At 34.6% G+C, this 20,036-nt stretch overlaps 1 protein-coding gene across 1 annotated transcript in view; it reads right to left on the bottom strand.

Annotated features, from left to right (window-relative positions):
- The window catches only part of LOC145559646 (uncharacterized), a 30,899-nt gene extending 29,885 nt beyond the window's left edge, over positions 1–1,014 (bottom strand). Inside the window, exon 1 of the mRNA XM_081621036.1 lies at positions 901–1,014. Within this exon, the coding sequence (XP_081477162.1) occupies positions 901–1,002 (102 nt within the window). The 5' untranslated portion in view covers positions 1,003–1,014. The remainder of the gene's footprint in view (positions 1–900) is intronic.
- Positions 1,015–20,036: the final 19,022 nt, after the last annotated feature.

Here is a 20,036-nt window from a genome sequence, read left to right as displayed (position 1 = left end):
TCTTTGAAAAGTAAATTACTTGCCCATGTTTGGAATTTAAACTTCTAGCACTTAAAGTGGCGTTGGTCAATTGGGTTGACCTACTAATAGTTTAATTGTGTGCATATGCTAGACGTCAAATTCATGCCAAGACCAAATTTTTTTTTTTTTCCTAAACTTGGGTTCGCCTAAAACATGTACTCCCTCTGTTTCATAATATAATTTTCTTTTTTGTGTTTTTTTTACGGTATTTAAGAAATTAGAAAAGAAAGTGGATAAAATACATTAATAAATGTAAAAAGTACAATCGTAAACAAAAGTCAGAGAGAGAAAGTGAAAAAAATACAAGGCATGTGCAAAATTCAAGGGTAAATTAAGAAATACAATGAATAAAGTTAAAAAAGTGAGAGTATAATAATCTTTACATACTATCCAAAAATGAAAACAAGAACAACATTTTGGTTCTCCAAAATATGAAAACAGGAAATATATTATGTGACAAAGGAGTATGAGTCAAGAGTAGTTTTGTAATTACCACATACTTGGGTTGACCATACACAAGACACATAAATTCATGTTAAACATGAGGCTTTTTTTTATTATTATTATTTGAATATAGTATGTTCAAATGAGACTAGGTACAAAACCTATTATGTGTAAAAAAATAAAAATGCAATGATTGAGCTAACCCTAAAAAAATAGGCTTCATTGTAAGGACCAACATGTATTATAATTCATCATAGCCGATTTGCCAAATGCAACATCCCATAAAATAATTGCATTCATTGAAAGGGTACAAGATCACAAAAAAAAAAATTTAGTCAAATTGATATAATATTAAATTAAAAAAGAAAAAAAAAATGGGTGCAAACAGAAAGAAAATAAAAGAAAGAACAATACATGAAAATTAATAAGGTTTACCAGATGGGATGTTAATTGGAATTCAAGAAGCTTTTCATTTCCATGACGCCTAAGACCTGAACGATAGAGGATTCCACCAAACCATGTTCGGGATCCAACCATAGCACTAGCTAGAACCACTATATATAGACATTAATAACAAATCTGTGTATGTACAAAAAACAAATATGTTATAATTAAAACCAAAAAAATTGTATCAATACAATTTGGACACAACTCTGCTGAATAATAACACATTAACACCATTAAATTGTTTGTCATTAAAACACTATGTACCTCTTTCTCATCAATTTGGAGATGATATCACGTTCTTCCTTTATTTTCTTTTAAAAGCAATACACTTTTTAGAAGTTGATTAAATTAGATAAATGAGCAAGAAAGATGAAAATTCTACACCAAAAATAGGCAACAAAAGTGAGTGCACAACACAAAGGCTAAATATTTACTTAAAATATTAATTAATAAAAGAATAATCATGGACAACAATGGTTAATTTAAAATAAAATTCTACACAAAAATGTTACAAAAACAAAACAAAAATTACATATAATGTTTTGACATGGGTATAATTAATCTTATGAACATGGGTATGATATACCTTAATTTGTAAATTGAAAAACAAGAAGGAATGCATTGATGACGCCTTGATCTCGTATTATTTAAAGGGGTAAAAAAAAACCTTCAAAATTTTGGGAGTTAATTAGAACTTTTATCGCAAATTAAAAGGTAAGGCAACTAAAATTAACATGGTAAATATGTACTACGTTTTTATGAATACTTTTTTTTTTTTTTTTGACCAAGATATATTATTACATTCTTAGTTATAATGATTTCAAAGTATTAAATCATTTGCAAAATTACGTCTCATACTTATTTCAATGTCTTATCTACCCATCAAATAACGGTGACAGACAAAACAATGAAGAGTTTTGAAGAGAAGATTGTCTATCTATTTTTTAATAGAAATTTTAGAAACATTCTTTTATTTGAAAATAAAGTTTGTGAAGAGAGATGCCAAATTTTACAACTTATATAAAATAAATAAATGAAAGCTACATTTTTATAAACGAAAAACTCAATTACCTTTTATTGTAGAATTTTTGTAGTAATTGAATAAAGGGAAAAAAATATTGAAAATGGAGGTGATGAAAAATTTGAAATGATTAAGGGAAAAGATAAAACGTGTCGTGGAAGGTTGTGAAGGTGAATTTAGAGGAACTTAAAATTGGCATTTTTGATTAGTGGTGGTGCAGAAAAAGGAAAGAGAGGAAACAATGCAAACTATTATCAACAATATTAGGAAAATCTGTTAAACAAATATATTAATTGAATGATTTTACAGTAGTCGTTTGAAAAATGACTACCATATTATTTTAATAGTATACAATATGATTGATATATTTTTCTCACCTTATAAAATAGTCACAATTAGTCTTATTATATCTATTATGCATACATATTTATTGAAAATTTTAATCCAACATATAATAATTTTTTTCGAGAAACTATAAAATAAGAATAAAAATTACACAAATGTAACTAAAAATTTGATAAATCAAAAAAATGTTGATAATACTATTTTATACCTAAAATAAAGTAAAATAATTAATTATCTGGAAAAAAAATATATCAATTATAAACTTTATAATCATTAAAACATTATGGTAGTCATATTTCAAATGACTACTGTAAAATTTTCAATATTAATCACTTGGTAATTTTTTTTCCTTTCCTTGTGAATACTATGAGCGTAGAGCATTTATTATTTTTTTTTTTGAAAAAAGTCCTAAAGGACACTAAATTTCATTAATAGAAGCCATACGACATCTACAATTGACAATGAATGATAATGAAAACGAATTTAACAAAATCAAACAGGAACTAATCGGGAAGGGCTAAGAATCCAACTACATAAATATAACAATTCGGCATATTCTCGATTCGTCGTCTTATACAACTTTTTGAGTGGATCCGTCGTCGCTTCACAATTTTGTGAGAAAGTAAATTCTTGTGCTGATTTCGTAACCCGAATCCGAACCACAATCAATAGTAGCCCCGCACAACCAGAGACTAAATTAAGCACAAATAAAACTTTGTCTTTCAAAGGAATACGAAAAAGCTTGTCTTTCGAAGGAGATCGAAAAAACCTTGTCTTTCGAAGGAGATAAACCCTTTCTTTCGAGGGAGACATTATTGTAACCTAAAACAAAAGGCATAAAAGAAAATAAAGATTGGGGCTTTCCACCGGTGAAATCTGATGGAAGCTCCTTTAAAATTGACAATGGAGACTAGGTTTAGGAGAGAGAAGAGAGAAAAAGAGGCTAGGGTTTTCAACTAATTAATGTAGCGTAGAGCATTTTTAATCAATCAATAATGAATATTAATAATCAACAATGTATGTATATATCTATTTATATTATTAACATAATACTAAAACAAACACCAAGAATGACACGTGTCACTTCTTGGTGCGGTTTTTCCCTCCAAAACTGTTTTTCTTTATTATTTTATTAATTCACTTCCTTAAAAAAAAAAAATCACTTTTTATATAAATGCGATTCACTTCCTTACAAAAATACTTAACAAATTATATAATTGTAATATTCATTTCTTAAAAAATATTCATCTATTTTTCATATCTTTTATTTTATACAATATTATTTTATATTTTTTACTTTTTGATTCAGAACTTAATTCTGCATAAAAATTATGATTCAAAATTTTTCAATTTCATTAAAAAATACGAGGTTTATGTAGACACCTAAAAATGTCTCCCCAAAACCAAACCCATTGATGAACACCTTTCACCGCCATTATTGGTCAAGTTGAGTATTTAATATTTGGAGTGCTTAAATTCATGTTCTATCCAATATATTTCATGAACCAATCCAATTTCTAGCTCATTTCCCTAAACCATAACCTATTTTCCACTTTTCGTGTCCACGTCGTAAAACTGAGAGAAACTGATTTTATGGATATACAATTTTGATCCAACTATTATTTTTTTGGATAGGCCTTTAAATAAGCTTTCCAACCATATATCATAACCCCAATTCCGAGCTATAACGAAAAAGATATGAGCAAAACACTAAACTCGGCCTAAAACCGACACCCTTCCACTAAAACAACCATATCTTAAAATCTACATATCATTTTGACTTGATTCTAATTGGGTTGGAAAGTAGACTTGATAAGCTTTCTAATGATATATTATATGCCTTATTCCGAGTTACGGATCAAAAGTTATGATTATTTTAAAAACGAGTAAAAAAAGAAAGTTATGATTATTTTAAAAACGGGACCGTGACACGGGGGAAAATCGTGCAGAATTACAAAGATGGGCACCATGTCACGGGAAGAAGCCCCGTGACACGTCAGCTTTTGCCGCGTCGCGGCATTTTTGCTGCTGCGCGGTAATTTCAGTTTTTTACCCGTTTTTAAAATAATCGTAACTTTTGATCCATAACTCGGAATAAGGAATATAATATATCATTGGAAAGCTTATCAAGTCTACTTTCCAACCCAATTTGAATCAAGTCAAAATAATATTTATATTTTAAGATATGGCCGTTTTAGTGGAAGGGTGTGGGTTTTAGGCCGAGTTTAGTGTTTTGCTCATATCTTTTTCGTTATAGCTCGGAATTGGGCTTATGATATATGGTTGGAAAGCTTATTTAAAGGCCTATCCAACAAAATAATAATTGGATCAAAATTGTATAGCCATAAAATCAGTTTCTCTCAGTTTTGTGATGTTGACAAGAATAGTGGAAAATAGGTTATGGTTTAGGGAAATGAGCTAGAAATTGGATTGGTTCATGAAATATATTGGATAGAACATGAATTTAAGCACTCCAAAGATTAAATACTCAACTCGACCAATAATGGCGGTGAAAGGTGTTCATCATCGGGTTTGGTTTTGGGGAGACATTTTTGGGTGTCTACAGAAGCCCCCACTTTGACTGAGTTTGTAGAAACGTCAGTTTCGAAAACGATAGTCAAAGTAGCCGATAGGGACAGAGAATGATTTAAGACGTTCTGCGATCCTAAATAACTTTGTATACTCCGATACCTGCAGAAAAATGTTAATTCCACAGATAAAAGAGTAAAAGGATATAATACGTATCTGGCACCAGTGTATCGGTGACAAATGAATTTGGCAGCTTCCTATGCTCGAAGGAATCCACCGGATGACATTTGTTAAAACGTTTTCCATGCCTGAAGAAACCTACCGGATGATACTTTCCATGCCTGAGGAAAGTCGACGTATGAATTTGGTGTCATTCTATGCTTGAAGAAATCCACCGATGATGCTTTCCATGCTTGAGGAAAGCCGACAAAGGAATTTGGCGGTTTTCTATACTTGAAGAAAAATCCACCGATAACGCTTTCCAAGCTTGAGGAAAGCCGACTTGGCGGTTTTCTATAATTGAAGAAAAATCCACTGATAACGCTTTCCAAGCTTGAGGAAAGCCGACTTGGCGGTTTTCTATACTTGAAGAAAAATCCACCGATAACGCTTTCCAAGCTTGAGGAAAGTCGACAGATGATGAGATTGCAAGTCTCTGTGTATCGAGAACCTTGCGTTATGAAATTATGGTGGTTCGATTGTCCCCGAACGTGGGCTGTAGATGGTCCGCTTATCCCCGGACGTGGGATGTAGTTGGTTCGCTTGTCCCCGAACGTGGGCTGTAAATGGTTCGGTTGTCCCCGGACGTGGGATGTAGATGGTCCGCTTGTCCCCGGACGTGGGCTGTAGATGGTCCGCTTGTCCCCGGACGTAGACTGTAATTGAGACCTGCAAAATAAAATTTGCCAATGGACTCGTATATATTGTGATTGACATAACCACTGACTTGACCAAATTTAACTTGATGTGACATGACATGTGTATGACTTGTGAGTGTGTGTGTTTATATGTGTGTGTGTAGACACAAGCAAACGAAGATGCAAAAGCAAAAATTTTCCGTCAATTTTTGTTATGAGTGGAGGGTACCGACTTTCTCCCGAAAAAGAAAGATGTGAAAACTGAACTTTTATTTTCGAACTTCCCTCGATGAGAAAGAAAAGACGCGAAATAAAATTTTTGAACTTCCTCGTTGAGCAAGACAAATTGAATCGCATGGATTGGATTGCTTTTCTTGAAAGTAATGTATGCATGATGCATGTCCTTAGTCCAGGAGGCTAAGGACAATTACATCATGTGACACGATGAATGAACTTAGATCATGGAGTTAAGCATCATTTATGGTGTAAAGAAACGATCTTGAACGTCACTTAGGTCTGGAAGCTAAGCACGTATACAGATGAAGTGATTATTGCATAATGAACGTTGCCTAGGTCAAGGAGCTAAGCACGATATGCTTTGTATGATTAAAAATCATTGATATATAAGTGTTTCTTAGCACATTATGTGGTGCATGAAATAATGAATATTGCTCAGGTCAGGAAGTTAAGCAAGTATACAATGTTTCTTCTAATGAATGTTGTCTTGAAACATGCACAGTGTTGAAACAAGATTTCATGATAAAGGGCTCTTAAAGGGAAGGATGATTGATATAGATATGGATGTGTGAGTGAAGTGTGTGAATGTGATACTAAGGCTGGCTGCAAGGGTTATGGCGATGGAAAGAGCTGAGATGTGAGAAGAGTTAAAGATGATGACTCTTCAGGGTAAGCTAATGTGATTTGGGTTCAAGCCCCCAAGTCTAGCTCTAAATGGGTAGGGATATAGAGATAAGCATTGGATATTCTTTTACTCGATCATGCATAGATATGAATGAATGTGGCCGCACCTCAATGTGAGGTTGCCTACGTATCCGTTAGGAATCAGGCCGAACGTAGCTCTAACCGAACTTTGCACAAGTGTATGTACACCTCAAAGAGGTCTTTCAAGGGTCGTAATGTGGTTAAGTTGATGGTTTAAGGGAGAAAGGGGTAAAAGGCTCAAGACCCGAGAGAAGCTCCCAAGATGTGTAATTGTGAATTTGAAAATTTTGAATTTTGCAAGTTTATTTTCAATATATTTTTTCCTTTTTTTTTCATTCTTTTGAATCAATGTAGGCAAACTCAGATCATGCGGTCCATCACTCACTTAGCATTCATGTTTCTCAGGCACGGTACCAAGCACTCGATGAGAGACGCAATTTGAGACATGTTCATATCAAAGACATTGGAACACTTGCCTTTAGACATTGTTTTATTGTTGCTTTGCTGCTTTTTTTTTTTTACTTGCTTTTTGAATGTTATACAATTACACATCTTCCAATCCCAGGGTTAAGTGAATGTGGGTTGAAGAAATGAAGGCCAAACGTTAGACGAGGCTCAAAATGGTTGATGAAGAAATGGAATGTGATTGAACGGTTAACAGGGAATGTCAGGGTTGCAAAGGTGCCTCAAGTCATTGGTGTACCTTGGGTTTAGTTCGGTAATTGATTTTTTTTTATTTTTTGTTTTTTTTTAGAATGAATGAATGAATGAATGAAAAAATTCTATGATCAATATGTAAAGGAAAATTGCTCATTTTATTAATGGAAAAGGTGAACGAAACACATGAAACAAATAAAAAAATTCAAAGTGGAAAACCTATGCTAGACATGAATGGGGGAATGGAGAAGAATGATAAAGAAAGAAATCATGAAATCTTTCACGAAGGATCTGTGTGCCTTGTATTCATTACTTCTTGCCGCCTGGAGGGACAGGAAGTTTGTTTGCATCCATCAAGTCTTGAATGACGTCCTTCAAATTCCAACATTGCTCCGTAGTGTGGCATCTTCCTTGATGGTACTTGCAATGGGCATTGGGATTCCATTTGGCGCTCCTTTCTTCAGGTTTTGGCTCTGGAAATGGTCCAATAGGTGTGATCAAGCCTTGACCGTAAAGGCGATCAAAGGCCGCATCATAAGTCATTCCTAAAGGAGTGTAAGTTATTTTCTTCTTGGGCAATGGTGCATCAAGAGCTAACACTTCATTGATATCAACTTGGCTTATATTGTTGGTAGTATTTTCGTGCTTAGAAGACAAAGAAGAAGGATGGTCGTTCTTCTTGTTTTTCCAAGTGTTATTATTGTTACTACCAGCAGTCTTTATTAGCTCATCCTCGATATTGATGCCGATGTCGTACACAGCTTCGAAAGTGTTCAGTGGAAGAAATTTGAGATGTTCCCTATATTTATGAGTCAGATTTTAAACAAAGAGGCGAACCATCTCTCTTTCTTTGGGAGGATCTACCAAGAGTGAAGCTGTTTCCCTCCACCTGTTCAGGTAAGCGGTGAAGCCTTCATTCTCTTTCTGTTTGAGAATGGAGAGTTCACGTTCAGAAGTTTTGGTTTGAATGTTACACTTGTAACGATTCATGAAACTGTCGGTGACATCTTGCCAAGTCGCATTATGCTTGGCATCTAAGGAATAAAACTATTTTTGGCAAGCATGTTCTAAGGAGAGAGGGAACACCGTAGGGAAGAGTGTTACGTCCAATCCCTTAAGAGCCATGGTTGCAGAGAACGCCTTCAAATGGAATATTGGATTGTCAGTAGGCTTGAACTTTGGAATATCAGTAGTGGAGAACTTTTCAGGGAGTCTGTCCTTCACATCTAAAGGACTGGGAGGCCGTTCCACATAAGTGAAATCCTCAAAAATCTTACTCATTTGTTCCTTCAGTTTGTCAAGAGTGGAAACAGTGACCTTGTTTTGTTCCATGGTAGTGACCCTAGTGGTAAGGGTTTGCATCATGGAAGACAGTGCCTCGATGGATTTGTTGATGTTCTCAATATCTTCTTTAGTGGCCATTGAAAGGTGATGAGTAATGGAGATGGCAAAGTTCTCTTTGAACGCCTATTAGATCTGAGAGATTGTTGCGGTGATGACTCGAACCGTATTAATCTATCCCTGTTCCTTGACCAAGTACTGTGAAATAAAATAATCCACTTAATTGTTTGACTCATTGCTCAAGATAGGAAAAGAAGGAAAAAATAGACATTTGAAAACAGGTGAGAAAACTCCACTCATTTTTTATTATGACGAAAAAAGGGTGCATGAACCTAGTATACGATCATAAACGACCTGGTGCACGACTCGAGTCGGAACATAAAGAAAGTGCGTGGGCTATACTTGCCTCGTGAGTGACTAAGTGATGTTATAAGACTCGTGGTATGATCGTATGGCTAGACATGTGAACAATAACCAAAATGACTGACACGAGGACCAAATCAACACGGAAGACTTGACTGACGCGATTTTTTTTTTTTTTTTTGGAAAATCCACCGTGTCACGGTGGAAATTGCCGTGACACGGTGAACTTTCCCGTGCCACGGTGGATGCTGACGTGGCACGAGAATTTTTTTTTTTTTTGAAAATCCACCGTGTCACGGTAGAGTTTCCCGTGGCGCGGCAGACTTTTTTTTTTTTTTTTTTTGGTTGTTGTAGGTCCACCGCGCCACGGTGGACTGTGCCGTGACACGGTGGATACTCCCGTGTCGCGGCAACCCTTCCCTTTTTTTTTATTTTTATTTTTTTTTTTGCTAATTACTAAGTGAGTACGGTCCATTGGCAATCGTTAGTCATAAAATAATCCACCATAGACAAAGAAAGATCGTTAAGGTTAGGATCAAAACGACCAAACATAAAACATGTAGGCACAATGATGCAAAGAATGGTTCGCAACCTAAGGTCAAGTTCTATGTTCGACTATGGTCAAGTTTATTTGGTGTCAATAGGGTACCATGGTTAAGAGTTTGGACGCGTTAGCAAGGCAGCCTCCCTTGAGGGTGTATGCCAACGGGCGACTCCGCGAGTTCGTGATGAAATCGAACTCGACTCCATGATTTGGGTGGATTTAATAACTCGGATGAACCCTTATTGCCATGAGCGTTTTTGGGTTGATAGAGCTTAAATCCCCCGGGGCTAAGACGTATGTAGAACACATACGTTTTTTTAGAAAAATCAAAGGAAGTTGACTGTGAGAAGAGAAAATAAGCCACCGGACTGATTTTAGGACTTTCGTGACACGGCAAAAATTCCCGTGCCACGGTACGGCACACCGTCAGACGGTGTACTGTACCGTGACACGGCAGATTTTGCCGTGGCACGGCAGTCAGAAAATCTGACTGATGCCCTGTTTTCCTTCGTACGCAATCAAGTTATTCAATTTTTCCTACGCGACAGACCTAAATGCGACGTTAAAACATCTATGCATATGCAAAAATACCAAATTAATCACAGGAATATTTTTCAAGAATCTTTCAAGTCTCATCCACTCATCTTAATTAAATATCGATCACGCAAATCGATAAATAACCAAGAATCCTCCCTAGTGGAGTCGCCAAATTGTAGGCGTCGCTCGAAGTGCGCCTACGTTAAAAGCATGTTGTGAATATGCTTGGCACTCATAGGAAGTGGGAATTGACATTACGATTAGGGACAACGATTAGGGACAAATAAAGTAGGGAGCCGCCAACAACTTTTTAAGGAACTTGTAAACCGTTCACGGATCATTATAAGGCAACCACGAAAAGGGACAACGATAGGCAACAACGATTGACCTGTGAAGGTTACACCCCATTCATAAACCATGAGATTACTTACTCCATATGGTTCGGAACCACGAAAGGAGGATCGGGGATGATGGTACGAAGTGAGTCATGGAGTCACATTCGCTCGTATTGGCCTCTACTCGATTCTTATATTGAAAAGCATTCCTGTGATCTCAAAGGCATACAAACAAAATATTCAATTTGCTCCAAACTATTATTTAGCTAAATTGGTTGAATATTAATGCTCACATTATTCTAAAATATTGGTGATCACTTGATTAAATAACAAGATTAAAAAGGAACCTAAACCTGTTGTCCAAATTATCTTATTAGGCGTGATTTTCAATTACATATTCCCTTTAACATGCAATATGGTGATCAATAAATAATATATAACAAACATTAACATTGGAAGCAATTTAACCATAATAGCGTTAGTCAAATCAAATATAAAATAACTTAATCATTATACTAGCAATATAAAATAAAATAAGAGTAATTAATTTAATTATTTACTTACATTCTACGCGTTCCTTTAAATTGCTACATCATGAATAAACTGTTAGTAACTTCAATGAAAATAAAAAGCAAATGAAAATTAAATTAAATAAATATAGATTTGATTTGGTCCAAACCCTCAGTTATTTGTACCTTTCACGCCTTGGTTTAAGGACGGAACCTCGGGTTAAGTATAGACTCCTTGGAGTGCTTAGGGGAATTGTTATGGAAGAATAAGGAGGCTAGAAATTAGGTTAAAGAGGGAGAAGAGAATTATTTTTGGTGTAAGGTGAGAGAGAATGATTATTGGTGCCCCGTACATCAGAAATGAGGGGGTATTTATAGAGAAAATGTGCTGAGGGAGCACACGGAACCCTAAAATGATAATAACCCTAAAATAGTATCCCGCGACACGGCAAAGTGTACCGTGACACGGGAAATCCCACCGTCAGACGGGAAACTTTCCCGTGACACGGTACAAATTTGCGTGACATGGGAAGTATTTAGGTTACGGGAAGTGAAAACGCGTTTAGGGATTACGCGGAGAAAAAACGGAGCAATCCCGTGGCACGGGATGTGCACCGTGACACGGGAAGAAATGCCGTGACACGGCATTGTCCACCGTGGCATAGTGCAGTATGCCGTGTCACAGTGTAAAAAGTACACGGAAATTACACGGAATATTCCCGTGTCACGGAATGGGCACCGTGACACGGAAAATTGCACCGTGACACGGTGCAAAATCCCGTGACACGGGGGAAAATAGTGCAGAATTACAAAGATGGGCACCATGTCACGGGAATAAGCCCCGTGACACGTCAGCTTTTGCCGCGTCGCGGCATTTTTGCTGCTGCGCGGTAATTTCAGTTTTTTACCCGTTTTTAAAATAATCATAACTTTTGATCCGTAACTCGGAATAAGGCATATAATATATCATTGGAAAGCTTATCAAGTCTACTTTCCAACCCAATTAGAATAAAGTCAAAATGATATGTAGATTTTAAGATATGGCCGTTTTAGTGGAAGAGTGTCGGTTTTAGGCCGAGTTTACTTTTTGCTCATATCTTTTTCGTTATAGCTCGGAATTGGGCTTATGATATATGGTTGGAAAGATTATTTAAAGGCCTATCCAACAAAATAATAATTGGATAAAAATTGTATAGCCATGAAATCAGTTTCTCTCAGTTTTGCGATGTGGACACGAAAAGTGGAAAATAGGTTATGGTTTAGGGAAATGAGCTAGAAATTGGATTGGTTCATGAAATATATTGGATAGAACATGAATTTAAGCACTCCAAAGATTAAATATTCAACTCGACCAATAATGGCGGTGAAAGGTGTTCATCAACGGGTTTGGTTTTGGGGAGACATTTTTAGGTGTCTACAGTTTACAAGTTCCTAAAACTTGTTGACGACTCTTTTGCTCTATCTTCTTTCCCTTTGGATGCCACCGTACTTTAGTGTACGATCACAGTGGGGTTCAAGCTAGAGATAATTCTTGAAATATTCCCTACAGTATCACGTTGCATATATTGTTTGGTAATGAAATTGTGAAAAAGGAAGAGCTAGTAGAGGTCGTACTAGGGCTAAGATAGCGATTCCCCTCTAAAGGGAACGTTATCTTAGTACCCTCGCTCCCGAACTCATTTTGCCCTTATGTATACCAATTTCGGCATGGGTAAACTTATGATTTGTGCTAAATATCCCATGAACTCCACATAGGAGAAAGGCATGAACGAGGTTTATGAGTTTTCCCAAAACTCATTGGCGACTCCTGCTTGTTTCTTTTAAAAAAGCATGATGACAAGATCAATTCTAATTCAAGGTCCCCCCAAAAGTCAGGAATTCAAATTCTACTACACCTTAACAAGTTTAAAGTCCTAGGCTTCTAATGGACCAATTGGCATCTAAGGAAGGACCCCCTTACGATGGAATCACCCTCCTTATAGTGGCGACTCCACTTGGGACTTAGAGGTTACAAGATTAGTTCGTAGTTATGGTTCAAGGTTTTCAACACTAGGTTGCCTATGGATTGTAACGAGAACTAACTTGGATAATCTTTATTTAGAGAGTGAGACTCGAACGCATAATATCTTCCTTTTTCACAAAAGTAAATATCAAACAACCAACATTACATCATGCATAATCATAGCACAATTTAACCATTAGGGATTGGCTCATTGACTAGGGGTTTCCAACACTAGGCTTCTATCCCAAAATCAATAACAATCATCCCACCCATATCGCCAACAAAATGTTGGGAGGCCTATGTCATGGGTCAACACGTTGTGTAATTGATTCGTGCATTGTCCCTTAAGATATGGTACCTTTGGACACCCAAGCCTTGACCTTAGAATGACAATGTATGCTTTGGCGGTTCCTCTTATTTGCTTATGTGACTACATGAATATGTGCTTCATGTCCAATCTAACTAATTCCAACTTATTATGTAGAGATATAATAAAAAAATTTCGCAAAAATTATTGTTCTACAAAAAAAAAAAAAAAAAAAAAAAAAAAAACGTTTCTTTTATCGTTCTTTTTTGCGTTTTTGCAAAAAAAAAAAAAAAAAAAATTGTCGAACCTACCAGAAGTCACGCGCAACTGTCAAAGTTGCGTGCGCCATCCTAGCCCAAGTTCAGAAGTTGCACGCAGCACCTCCGTGCAACACTGTTTCTTGCGCGCGTCCACTGTTCAATGTTGACTTTAACTCGTTACGAGCAATATCATATGGAGAAAACGATACTACCGCTTCAAGGTTTATCGTTAAGTAGATGCTAAAAATATCTCTTTGGATAACAACGTTGTTTACCTTTTACTATGATCATCTTTTTTTGTTTTTTTTTTCGAAAATCCAAAAACATATTTTTATCGTTCGTTTTGTGTTTTTGCAAAAAAAAAAAAAAAAAAAAAAAAAAGTGGTAGATGCTACTCTTGAAGATGCACTTTCCACCTTAGCGCAAGACGGAAAATTGCGCGCGATACTATTTTTTATTCTGATGATTCGTTTACGTACTTTATAATCAAACTAATGACATTACTTCTTATGAGGTTCGTCATTAGAAGTTCGCATCCCTTAATAGGACGTCATCAATATGTTTATTCTTTAACGTGTCTATTTTTATGTTCATCATGTTTTAGTTGTAATTGATCAACCTTGATTATTTAAGAGTATAATTTATTTACCTCTTCTATGGTTTTAAAAAAAATCCCGAGAAACCTTTCTTGGGATGTTTTCCTCACACAAAAAAAACGATACAATTAAAAAAAAAATTATAATTCTAAAAAAAAAAGAGAGAAGATAATGAATGATAAAACCGAGAAAATGATTTAATTATTTCTTGGGTTTGACATTCGGAGGCCATCATTCTTTTTAAGCAAATAGTAAAATATTATCCTTTAAATATGAGAAATATGAGAATCATAATTGAAAAAAATGATATAGATCTCTATTGCAATCTAAGTGATCAACAAATACCATAGTATATATGATCATTTTAAGGAGTATGTTCGAGTTTATTAATATTCCTAAAATTTGATGAGCATTTTCAATCCAAGTTTCTTGTCTTTCTCTTCTAACTTTTTCGAAAACAATTCATTTAAAGTAAAATCCTTATATGGTTACCTTGTTGAAGTCAACACGAATCATGACATTCCATTAATGATTGTTTGTGAATTTTTTGACATTCTTCATCAACAAACTTGCTTAAAGTGAATTCGTATTACAAGGATTTAAAAAATAATAATAAAACAATCATTTTGACCTTGGTTCATTGTTTGAATGCTTGGCAGAAAAGGTTTAAGTGAAAACGCTCAATTTCTCGTGATACACATTAGTATATCATCTTCCACATTCGCATACTAGTCCAATCATGGGTGACAAAGCAGGATTGGAGAAACTTAGAGAGGAACTCAAAAACCTAAAGGCCCTAGGAGAAGAAGAAGCCTAAATGAAGGCTCATAAAAAAAGCAGAAAATGCTAAAATAAAAGCAGAAAAAGAAAAAGAAAACATTCTGCAAGAAAAAGGAAGAGCCGAAAGAGTAGATGCCTTGGAGAAACTAGTCCTTCGAGCTAACTCAGGGAATAAGTTCAACTATGAGCTTACACCACAACCTAGTGGCAAGACTCTCCCAGAAAAGTTCTTGACTACGGATTTTCCAACCTTTAAGGTTATAGACAATCCTAGGACTCACTTAATGAGCTTGATTGGAATTATGGCATTGAAAGGGGTTGAGCCAAGCCTATATGCATGTAATTTTCCTCTTTCATTGAACCTAACTGCTAGATCATGGTTTTATAACCTTGATGCAAAACAAACTTCCACTTGGAGTGACGTTGTAGAAGAATTTTTAACCCAATATGGAGATAACATCGAGCTCACAACTACCTTGCGCGATCTCGAATTGCTTAAGCAAGGGGAAGAACAAGGCTTCATTGATTTTTTTTCCAGGTGGCGATCAAAGGTTGCTCTTATTCCACAAAGACCTCCGGATCATGAACTTGTCCCAAAGCTCATTGACAATATGTCACCACCATACAAGTGCCATTTACAATAACTTGGTTTAGATACATTTCAAAAAGTCTATACTGTGGGAATATTAATTGAAAGGGACTTGATAATTGAAACCATGAATTATATAGATTGACTTGATTTTCAGAGAAGATTTCAACTACGTCAGAAACGGACAAAGCTCGAAGACGCAATCTCAAGAATTTTTCAACAATTCAAGATGTAGCACCCTAGGTAATGTTTGGTTTCTTTCCTTTTTTTTTATGATAGACTAAGAGATTCATGCTGTCGAATCTACTTATTTTGTACTCTCATTAAATAATGAATAAAAAATATATGTTCTAGTACGTCTATCTTGTTCTTTTTTCAATCTTTTTATTGTTATTGACTTGAATTAAATAAAACGTATACATACAAACAGGCAATATCAAAATGCATACATACTCAACACTTTAAGAATCTTGATGAGCTTTGGCTTACAAGATGTATTGAATGAAAAGAGGCCCATCTTAGGCCCACAAAGAAAGGATATGATGATTTCACCAACACAGGAGGCAAATTGAAACTCCACAAATATAATCCCATGTTCTTAACCTTAGAGATAATCCATGTTTTTGGCAGCCCTTTTGAGCCTCGTCAATTGAGCCTTAGTTATTTAACCTACATTATTCCATACCTTGGGATGGGAATGGTGCAAAGATACAAATAGGAAATTGGGGGAACGAAGCATTAGAGGGGGACACAAAGTTAGTCTAAACCCAAAAGAAAAGATCAAAAAATTGTTCCAAACCCAAAAAAAAACTTGTAAAAAAAAATAAATAAATAAAAAATAAACAAAAGAGAGATGACAAGGAAAAGGCACCTAATGTAGGAAGTTGCAACACAAAGCGGAAATGTTTAAATTTTAGAAGCACCAAAAGTAAGGGATTTTGGGAGTATACTTGAGCCTGTCTATTGTTCATAACCCCAAGCCTAGCAACCTTGGAAAGACCCTCCTTGAGGTAGACCATAACCATATACCAGACCATAACCATATACCAAAATCATCATTCCATGAAAATATGGCCAATCTTAGGCCTTTGCACATATGGACCTACTATTGAGTAGTCATGCCCTTATATAAAATGCATGAAGTGATGAGTTATGATTTTAAGATCTTATACAAAAATTCAAATGATTTGGATGATTTGATAGCCATTGGCTTAATTACATCATGTTAGAAAAGCAATCGAATAAAACTAAATTTGATGTTTTCCATATCTTTTGCCAAAGAAAAATGAGATGATTATCACTTAACAAAAAAAAAATCATCTTTTATTATTTTAATAATAGGGCTATATATTACCAAGGTAATTCATGTTCTATATACATTGCCTAGAAAGGAAAAGAGTTAACACAATAAATTAATTTGATATATCGACAGCCTTGACGTCAACTTTAGATGTCTTTTACAACTCTTGAGCATTGCTCTTCTCACTTATCATGAGCAACTAATATGTCCGCCTGCGTGGGATATCTCCATCTTCTCTAAGTGAGGAACATTGATTGAACATGATTGCTACATGAAAAAAATGATCGTTATCGCTATCACACGTATACCTCACTGCCAAGTCATCACGATGATTCAAATATATAGCCAGTAATCCTTGCTTTTCGAAATCATGTCTAATTTTCTTTCTTTATTCTTCTATGGGAAATTTGGATTCCCCTTCCTTTTTATACAAATCCGTCTTTTTTGCTCATTTCTTTTTATAGGGGGTAAGTCGAGATGATCCCTCCCATTTGGCAACTAAAATACTAAAAAATAGTATAATTATTCTGCTCTTTGCCTCAAATTGGGGGCTTAAAAAACCCAGGACATCCCCACTTCTCTCTATTTACAGATTTAAACATGCTATTTATGCTACAAATCAATGTCATGCAAAGCTTATTACGAACCATCTTAATAACTTTAAATGACAAAGGGAAGAATACCACTTCCTATTATTTGACCAAGATAATTAATTATGTTACTTGATCAAACAATTTATGATAAACATATGCAATATTCCGCAAATTGAAAATACAAATCTTGGGGCCTTAAATAAACATGAAAAATATCCCCTAGCATATGTATACATGAATTGCAAAAGCCACCTAAGTCTACTCTTGGGGGCTTCAAATTAAAAATACAAGTCTCACCTTAACTTTCATTTTAAAATGAGACCATATTTTGGAAAGTGATTCAAATGATTTTATAAATTACTCTAACACTTCACCAAATCTAGGTTTGATAAACATTCGTTTTCAAACTACGGTACTTATTTAATTGAAAGAAATTCACTTTCAATTAGCAAAATATGACAATGATGACAAAAAGTAAAACTTAAACAAAATCAGATATACGAAAGTTTGCTCACATTTTCATATCTTTGTTAAAATAAGTTGCAAATTACAACTTACCTTCATCAATCATGGACAAAAAGTCACACTTAATTACGAGCTAGACTTTTCTTTCCATTTTGGGTTCAATTTTGAAAATAATATTATATATTTTGCCAACTATAAAAAGTTTCTTTTCAAAACAAACTTTTATTTAAATTATTGGACCCTTTCCAAATTTTGAATTCTAGTTCGAAATAACCTGTCTCTAATAAAAAATAGTATTCAAAATTTTCTTTCTGAATTTTGTTTCATTTCCTCAAATAAATAAATTTTCAGATTCTCAATAACCTTTTGGATAATACGTGTATGTACATTTATATTTTCAAAAGGAATGAACTAAGATTTGACTTCTTGGCTAGAACTTGTTTTCATTGGCTTAGGGATGGTAAACAAGCCACCTGCAAGACTAAAATCAATGATTGATAAGAACAAAGAAAATATTTGATGTTCTAAATCAACTTTGAGAACTAAATCACCACAATGATCTTTACAAACGTTTAGACATTAGGTATGATATAATAAACCTTAAACACAATTGTTTTGGTTTATAAACAAGCAAAGAACTAACTTGCTTTCTCGAACATGACTTTAACTAAAATGTGAAAGCCATGTAATTGTCCTAAATATCTCAAAACAAAAATAGGACATATACATAGGTCCATCTCAATATCATGATTATATGAATGGCCTAAACAATAGCAAGTCATTAGAACTACCCCAAATCGGGGGCTCCATGACTTGAGAAATAGCAAGAATCCGCATAACCCGACACATGGGGACTCCAATATCCACAAAGAAACAAAATGAGATATTCATGCCATTCAAGCTACTTTCGAGAATCGCCTAAATAGTTGCAGATCTAGAGCCTTATAATTTTCAAATGCATCACAATGATTTAATAATCATTTTGTTCCTTTAAAAACTAAGTTTGCAACTAAAGTTGGCCATGAAACAAGTTGCATATTCGAGCCATTTTTAAGTTCAACTTCAAGAACTAATATTAGTGCATAATTGTTGTTTCAATACTTCAATTTACTCTAGAGATTAGAGAGTGTGACTAGTATAGAGCAACAAAATCATGATACTTGCTCATACGAAAGTTTAGGTTTCAATCATTCATCATGAAAATTGTATCAAGACACATTATTAACATAAGACAAACAATTTCATGAGTTAGAATGTAAACAAAAGACTCCTAAATTCGAAATTAAGGATTCTTCATTCTAAATAATTCTCCATTGTTGCACACATTGGAATTTCCCAAGGAGGATAACATCTACTTTTCTCGAGCTTCAAAACAGTGACAAAATTTGAACTCAAAAGAAAGAATTCAAAAAGTAGCAAGAATAGACGAAAATTTTGAACAACATTTCATTTTCCCCTTACTTTTTGAATGACCAATATTACTAGACTTAGCAATTTCTTTGTTTATGAATGGTAAAAAAACGGTTTAAACACACTAGTTTAATCGTTTCCAAGATCATAGTTGTTATCATAATAAGACGAAACACGGGATTTAGAGACCTATTTAAGCAACATGAAAGGGTCTAATTATTGACAACAAGCAAATCATTAAAGTCACCCAACACTGGGGGCTACAACATTCGAAAATGTAAAATGGGGGCTTACGAACCCGAAATATAACCAAGCTACACCAGTTCGATGATCTCAAGAATTTCCTAAACTAACTAGTTTTGTGCAAATCTTGAAATCACGGTTTTATAAGTGAATAATAATAACCATCGGTTATTTTTATCATTGATAAAGCCAATTTTGCAACTTACGCATAAAAAAAAATGAGTCGCAAGAACAAATTCATGCTATTATAAAAGTTCAAAATTCAATTTATAACTTTAATGCAAAATTGTTGTTCTAAACACTTCAATTTACATTAAAATTAACAAGTATAGTCTATGTGAGCAAAAAAAGAGAGAAATAAAGATCAAGCACAAAGTCAAAATTAGAATGAACAAAAAGAAACACATATATGCTTGACATGCTCATACAAGATCAATACTTTATCACTTCACATGAAATTGTTGCAATATATTACTTAAACGTGTAACAACAACAAACAAACAAATTCATGACAACAAATCGAATCAAAAACCCCAACTTTTGTTAGGATTCTTTATTCAATTTCTCCATTTTATTGACCAAGATCAAAGTCTGGTGAA

The sequence above is a fragment of the Chenopodium album genome, chromosome 9 (assembly GCF_948465745.1).
Source record: "Chenopodium album chromosome 9, dcCheAlbu1.1, whole genome shotgun sequence".
Classification (NCBI taxonomy): Eukaryota; Viridiplantae; Streptophyta; class Magnoliopsida; order Caryophyllales; family Amaranthaceae; genus Chenopodium; species Chenopodium album.
This window is presented reverse-complemented; position numbering and strand designations above follow the sequence as displayed.